The 8,247-nt window shown below is 36.8% G+C and overlaps 1 protein-coding gene across 1 annotated transcript in view; it reads left to right on the forward strand.

Moving 5' to 3' along the window:
• The window catches only part of FUT9 (fucosyltransferase 9), a 133,301-nt gene extending 126,423 nt beyond the window's left edge, over window positions 1-6,878 (forward strand). The window contains 4 exon segments of the mRNA XM_044002155.1: window positions 1,699-1,847; window positions 1,849-1,890; window positions 1,892-1,922; window positions 1,925-6,878. Coding sequence (XP_043858090.1) covers window positions 1,699-1,847; window positions 1,849-1,890; window positions 1,892-1,922; window positions 1,925-2,787 — 1,085 coding nt within the window. The 3' untranslated portion in view covers window positions 2,788-6,878.
• The last annotated feature ends 1,369 nt before the right edge of the window (window positions 6,879-8,247 follow it).

Below are 8,247 nucleotides of genomic sequence, written 5' to 3' on the forward strand. Positions count from 1 at the left end.
ACTTGGGCCAGTTATCTAATTTCTATGTTCCTTCAAGTAAATTTACCAAAAATGGGCTCTGCATTATGGGAGACAGTTTCCATAAGGGAATACCAGTGAGATCCCTGATCCTTCTCATAGTACTATAGTCACTGAATAACAAGAAAAACTAGCATTTATATGCAGTTTTAAGTTTGCAACCTGCTTTACATAACCTATATCTTTTGAGCCTCAAAACAATCATGTCAGGCAAGTTATTATTTCCATTTTACAGAGGAGTAATTTGGGGCTCGGTCAGTTTTGGTAACTTGCCCACTATTACACATTGAGTATGTATCAGAGTCAGGATTGGAAACCCATTGCTTTCTGCCTCCAAGTATATTAACCTCCTTACTTATTACTGTGATAGCTAGTACTTTCCCTACATTTACTCTTTTTGATGAATGATAATAAATCTTTAAAAACTTATCTCAGAGAGGATTTTAGGAATGGGTCAGCCTGGGAACTATTGGTTTCACTGATTTCAAATAACAGCTTCAAGTAACACAGGAGACCAATAGGGACTTTGGAGAAATTCTTAGTACACTGAAGCTCCATTACTGTTGTAAAGTGGGGGGGGGGGAAGGGAGGGGAAGGGGGGGAGAGTGGTGTCCTGAGGACCTCCATTCTCCTTGTGCTGTTCTTGTCACTTCATACATCCCACCTCTTCCTAGGGGTCAAAGGTATTTGGCAGGACCATAAAATTTACTGGACTTTCTAAAAAATATAACCTTTTTTTGTGTCAGGGACTCCTTTATTAGTCCGGTGAAACCTATGGACCCCTTCACTGAATAATGCATCAAAAGGCAGAAAATGAAATATATAGGCTTACAAAGGTAACCAATTATAATGAAATACAGTTATCAATTTTAAAGAAAAAGTTCACAGACCCCAAGTTTAAAAGGATCCATTGTTTGCCCCTCCCCTACCACAACTGCACTAGACTGGCATGGATGCCTGGAAAAGAGTGCTGGATCTGGAGACAGAAGACCTTCAAACCTTGACTCTCCCACTTGCCACTTGTGAGACCCTGGACAAGGCATTTAAACACTCTGTCAAGTGAGAAGGTGGGACTAGATGACTTCCAAGGTACCTTCCAACTCTAAATCTGTGATGTCCGTTGTCATCTATCACTACCACCCCCAAATTGGATTTGCCCTAAGCTTCTATACTTACCATATACAACTCTAAAAGAGATCACTGAAACATTGGGTTTGGGCTTAAAATAAAACTAGGAGAGATAAGTTAGGTTCTGGCTCCGAACTGAGTTGTGGAAGACTTATAGGAAAACCATTTTCTTGTCAAAAATAGGGCTAAGGATAAATTCTTTGAAAATAGTTTGTACCAGAAGTTCTTAACCTTTTTTGTGTCACACACCTCTTGCAATCTGGTAAAATCTATGAATTCTTCTGAGAATAATATTTTGTTGCCTATATTCATAAAGGAAAGAAATACTGAATTTTAGAGGTCAGTGAAAATAAAGATGTATTTTTTCCCCAATCCAAGTTCATGGACCCCCTGAAATCTATCCATGGACTCCTTGAGGATCTGTGGACTCAGGTTAAAAACCCTTGTTCCAGTTGGTAGGATGACACTCAAAAAGGCAGTTGTTTTTAACCAAGTAACATTTTGGGATACATATCAGACGAATTTTTACTTTCCTTTCTGTCTCTTTCACAGAAAAAACTATGACATCGACATCCAAAGGAATTTTTCGCCCATTTTTTAATCACCTGCATCATCCTGGTTGTTTCATGGCATGTCTGCTCATTTACATCAAGCCCACCAACAGCTGGATCTTTGGCCCCATAGAGACAACCAGTTCTGTTTCTGAAAATGAAAAATTTCTTTTCCAGCAAAACTGATGATGTGAAATGAAACCATCATATTGATTTGGGTATGGCCTTTGGGCAGACATTTGACCTTTCATCCTGTCAAGCAATGTTTAACATCCATGGTTGTCGTCTCACCACTGATCGAGCCCTTTACAACAAATCCCATGCTGTTCTGATTCATCATCGAGACATCAGTTGGGATCTCACTAATTTACCCCAGCAAGCTAGGCCACCATTCCAGAAGTGGATTTGGATGAACTTGGAATCGCCTACCCACACACCCCAGAAGAGCGGCATTGAACACCTCTTCAATCTAACTCTGACTTATCGCCGGGACTCTGATATACAAGTGCCTTATGGCTTCATGACAGTAAGCACAAACTCCTTTGTGTTTGAAGTGCCAAGCAAGAAGAAATTGGTGTGCTGGGTTGTCAGTAACTGGAATCCTGAGCATGCAAGAGTCAAGTATTACAGTGAACTGAGTAAAAGCATTGAAATTCATACCTATGGGCAAGCATTTGGAGAATATGTGAATGATAAAAGCTTGATTCCCACCATATCTACTTGTAAATTTTACCTTTCCTTTGAAAATTCAATCCACAAAGATTACATCACTGAAAAACTCTACAATGCTTTTTTGGCTGGTACAGTCCCTGTTGTGCTGGGTCCATCTAGGGAAAACTATGAGAATTTTATTCCAGGGGACTCCTTCATTCATGTGGAAGATTACAGTTCAGCCAGTGAGCTAGCCAAATATCTTAAGGAGCTAGACAGAAACGATAAATTATACCTCAGTTACTTTAACTGGAGGAAGAGTTTCACAGTGAATCTCCCACGGTTTTGGGAAACACATGCGTGCTCTGCTTGTGACCATGTGAAGAGACACCAAGAGTACAAGTCTGTTGGTAATCTAGAGAAATGGTTTTGGAATTAATATTTGCCATCTCTTGCACACTTAGTAGAAGATTCTGATGGAATCTATTTCAAGCTGTGATAATAAAAAGAGAGACATCAGTCTGTGTTCTGTGCCACAGCTGACTCGACCATCCTCTCTTGGGTACCTTATTTATATTTTGTCAGAGTTTTAAGAGATCAACATCAGCAGTCTTCAGCACTCGATTTTAAATTATACTGTATATAGCTAATTACCTGCACTGAAACATAATTTATTGTTTACTATCATTTTTAATCAATGTTGGGTTTTTTTCCCTTCTACATTTGGGTTAGGTTGTCGGAAACGTAAATTTGTTATTTGATTATTGTGGTTCTACATTGATCAGCTGCTTAATCTATTTGGAAAATTAAGGCCCAGATTATAGTATCATGGAGGATTTCCATTTAATTCTTTCCTTTGTACGTTAAATTTTCCACAATGTAACAAGGAAAGAGTATGTTGCAATTGAATTAAAATTAATCTTTTTGTATTCCCAAGTTTAACACAGGGCATAGTTGCCTCTCTTTTCATCTTATCTGAATACTCTGTTTGCGAAGGCAGAGTTATTACTATATTAAAAAGGGAAAAAGAACAAGCTCTAACAGAGTATTAGTGTGTTATCCAAGGAGCCAACTGACCTACCATTTGTTTCATTATGATAACTTGAAGCTGTATATGTTTACTCTCATTATCTTTAGATAAAATTTTGAAGTACTATTCACTCACATTCCTGTGGTCCAGGAAATAGCATTTTAATACCTTTTAAATGAAATACCAGACTGTTTCCACCGTGATAAAACAATTACAACGAAAAAAAGATGACTTTGCCCCCAACAGGAACGGAAAACTGTATAGAGAACATGCCAATAATATTATGAATGTTATCATAATGTAAAAATATTTTACATACAAACCAATCTATTTTTGCTATAATAGCATATGTGAATAACATCTGAATAAATGTAAAGATGTGCATCAATATAGGTAAATTATGTGAATGGAAATTATCTTTACTGTGAATAGGCCTAAGTATCAGAAATTTCTTCCATGTTTCATTCCAGTATTCCTTCTGTTTGTGATATTTGTGGCCATAGTTCCTAAGTGCTTTACAGAACTACAGAGATCCCTGAGAAACAGGAATCAAATATGATCACTCGACATGGTACATCATCTTTGAGGTTATAAGTAAGGAAGAGAGGAAGAGACCAAAGCAAGAGAGAGAGGAGGAACCACAGGAATGTGTCGCTGGAAGGTTCTTCAGTGCTTTCATTCCATCAGAGCTGTCCAAAAGTAGAAATGGGGTTGCCTCTGGAGATTCTGAGTTCTCTAGCACTAGAGGTCTTCAAGTAAAAGCTGGATGACTTCTGGTCCTGAGTCTACTAGGTACATATGGGGCTTAGATGATTTGGAGTCCTTTACCATCCTTGGGTTACAAGTCACATACTTGTATGTACTATTGAGTGGATTTTAAATGAACAGTTTTCATCTTAATAAGAAAACAGCATAATCCTCCATTCTACATAGCTAACCATACTGAGATTAAAGGTGATTATGATTTCGGTTTTCTTTGGTTCTTTGGGTTTGTTTGCTTTTAAAGAATTCTCAAGTCTTTTTATCTTCTAACTATACCATACTGTATAATAGTGACTATCTAGACATCGGAGTTACAAAAATTTCATATTAATTTATTTCAGGGTTTCAAAATACATGAAGTTAAATATTTGTCCTTGAGGTTTTCATTATTTGTCATGTCAGGAAAAAAATAAAATCTAAAGAGGAAGGATAGCTAATGCATGTTTCAAAAAGGCCTAACTCAGATTGAGACTATAGATTTGACTTTCTTTGAAAGCTAAAAACTAAATAGTATTCACAAATCCAATCTATGCTGACTGGTAGTGTCCTTATAAATATAGTGGGGGCAGCTCTGGAGATCAAGAGAACTATATTCTAGTTGCCTCTGCTTCTAACTGTCTGATTTGAGGCAAGTTATTTTCAATGGCTGTGTTTATGATGATGAAATAACCAGAACCAAAATTCTTTGTTCACATTGGCTCATCTCTCCAGCAGAATTGCAAAGCCACACAACCTAGAAGCATCAGTTTTCCTGCTCCTAATATATTTTTTTATTATTTTTTTTTATTATTTTTTTTTTAGTAAGGCAGTTGGGGTTAAGTGACTTGCCCAGGGTCACACAGCTAGTAAGTGTTAAGTGTCTGAGGCCGGATTTGAACTCAGGTACTCCTGAATCCAGGGCCAGTGCTCTATCCACTGAGCCATCTAGCTGCCCCTCCTGCTCCTAATATATTAAAGAAAATGGACCAACATTTCTGTTCTGTCTTGAGATCATTGACGTTTATAAATGGAAAGGACCTTAGAGATAATTTTTTATGTTAAGATAATCTTTAAATAATTTTAAGATTATAATAAAGTCATCTCTTATTTTAAAGAAGAAAATACTGAGTCTCAGGGAAGTTGTGACTTGCCCACAATCATACAACTCAGAAATGGCAAAGTCAAGCCAAAACCCAGATTTCCTGAATCTTTCTCCACTGCTCCTTCCAGTAAACCATGCTGCCTTGATTATGCAAATGAAGAAAAGATTTTATTGATATGAGTAGGCCCTAGTCAATTGAAATCCTCCATGTAGACTTTGACTTTTCAGAAGAAAAATACTAAATCTAAAATGTGTTGTCTTTCTGGATAAGATATTTCAGGAAACATTGTTTAAATGTGCTACCAATACATACTAAGGGAAATACATATACAATGGAGATCATTCATGCTCAAATAACTTGAATAATGCCTATCAAAATTTGAAATAACTTTATACTTGTGAAGGGTGTGTTGATTCTTTGATGTTGATTGCTGTTAATTTTTAAATGAAATACTAAAAGCTATAGATGCTTTATGGATATAAAGATTATGCACACTACAGAATTTTAGTGTTCTTGTTCCAAAATGTTACGAGAGTTGCTTCTCGGTGTTCTGATGTTTCTTTAAATCATATTTATTCTAAGGTCATAAAAGAATGATAGGATACCTTCAATATTCCTAAACCAGCAGCACTATAATATAAAAAGAACCCATAATAGGCATAAATTTGGCACGCTTAAGTCTAAGCTTCCAAAAACAAAATCAGATGGGAAGACCAATGTAAACCTAGAATGGTGATCTTTTCTATAAAAGTACCAATGCTAAAACAGAATATTGGAAAATATCATCTATTTCAGAACCTTAGAAGGTCCATGACATTTTAAGGGCTAGTTCAAGTGTTGGGGCATATAGGAGTTATTGGTTCAGGCATTTATTTCTTCAATTTTCAGTCTCCCCAGTCCTTGCTCTGCATCTCAGGTCATTGCAAAAGCTTTGTGAGGAGATCAGAAAATTATGTTAGGTAGGAATAATAGCTATTTGACTGCCATTTTTCAAACTACCTACCAAGATATTAAGGAGAGGTATTGAGAACTAAAAATTGGTTGATGGTTCAGAAATTATGTCTCATCTCTTTTCTAATGAAACAGTCTCAGTTTAGAACCTATCTCTGAGATCCACTGAACTTTCACAATGAAATTTCAGTAAGATGTAAAATGCTTAACATTTTGTATGACTTTAAATAATAAAATAGCCTACAGGATACTCCTTTGTGTCAGGAAGGATATAGAATGGATTTTCATTTCTTCAGGGGATTTTTTTAATGAAATGTCATAGTTCTGATCCACATGTATTAAATGTAAGTAATGTTCCACATTTTATTTAATGTTATGTATCCATTTGGCCAGTTGACTCCCTGGGAGGCCAAGATCAACCCTTGCTTGTCGATAGTTCCATATTTTGCTACAACACTTCATAATGACTGACTAAAACACTTTATTTTGCCTACTTATGGGCACTGAATGATTGTTTTCCTCTAATATGTGTTTTGGGTATAATAATAGAAACTCCTATATCATACAAGCTGTTTTTTAGCATTTTCAGTGGTGTCTGATGCTTTGTGACACCCATTTGGGGTTTTCTTGGCAAAGATACTGGGGCGGTTAGCCGTTTCCTTCTCCAGCTCATTTGACAGATGAGGAAACTGAGGCAAAATATGTTAAGTGACTTGCCCAGGGTTACAGAACTAGTGTCTGAGGCCAGATTTGAACTCAAGAAGATGAGTCTATCTGATTCCAGGCCTGGTACTCTATCTGCTGCACTACCTAGCTACCTGCAGAAGCTATAATATAATAATTGAATGGATTTCTGAGGGATTGTGGTAAGACTCTCCAACTTTAAAGGGGACTAGTTCTACTTGCCATTCTAGAAGGCAGAAATAAGGACAGGAAGATCTCTTAAACTACCTTCTACCACCATGATATTTCTATGTAAGGCCAGAAAGGACCCTGGGGATCATCATGTTTTAACCATGTATTACTAAAACAGGGCTACTGTTTTCAAAAAGTAAAATCAGCTATATTCAAAGGACTTTGGAAAAGGCTAGTACACAAATGCTGTTCAAGATGGGACTATATTAATGGTACCTATTGGTGATAAAATGGAAAGAACACTGGCTTTTTAATGTCAGAGAACCTGAGCCCATACTATGACTTTGATAATTCATAATAATTGATGATAGTTAGCATTCATATGGTGCTTTAAGGTTTGCAAAGCACTTTACAAATAAAATTTAATCCTTACAACAACCCTGGGAAGTAAGGGCTATTATCCCCATTTTGCCCAGGATCACACAGCAAGTATCTGAGGCTGGAATGGAACTCAGTGTTACTGTTCCGTGTCCAACACTATCCATAATGATTGTCAAATCACTTAACCTCTTTGTACCTCAATTTCTTCATCTTAAAAAATGAGGAGGTTGGACAAGATGGCCACAGCAATCCCTGTCAGCTCTAAATCTCTATTATCCCATAAATACTACACATTACAAGACATGTCACCTCTTACTTGCCTCAACTATATAGACTGTTTTATTGCTAAGTTCAAGTAGTCATAGAGATAGGTATTCAGTATTTCTGTGGAGACTCATCTAGACATTTTGTTTTCATTTCACACACATGCAACTTGTGGCACTTTCTTAGATGTTTTCTGACTCAATAATTGATACAGCATTTACTAGGCATTTTATAGATGAACTACAGAGATGCTATGAAGATACCCATGATTTCATGGTTGCCATCATCACCATCATCATCCCTCCTACAGGGTAATTTAATGAAGCCTCAGAGTGACTAGGTTGTATTGCCATTGGCAAGTCGCTTAACCTTTATGGATCACAATTTCCTTATCTACAAGTTCCATTCCATTCCAAAGCCTGGTAAATGCATTCCTCAACCAGGGACTTCATGAATAGTCAATAAAAGGATCATCTGAAGTTGTTGCAGAAAAAGCTTTGAGCTTTGGTCTGGGTATATATCAATTCTTATACTGGCTTTTCTCTTAAATAGTTGGGAAACCTTGGTTAAATGA

The sequence above is a fragment of the Dromiciops gliroides genome, chromosome 4, assembly GCF_019393635.1.
Source record: "Dromiciops gliroides isolate mDroGli1 chromosome 4, mDroGli1.pri, whole genome shotgun sequence".
NCBI lineage: Eukaryota > Metazoa > Chordata > Mammalia > Microbiotheria > Microbiotheriidae > Dromiciops > Dromiciops gliroides.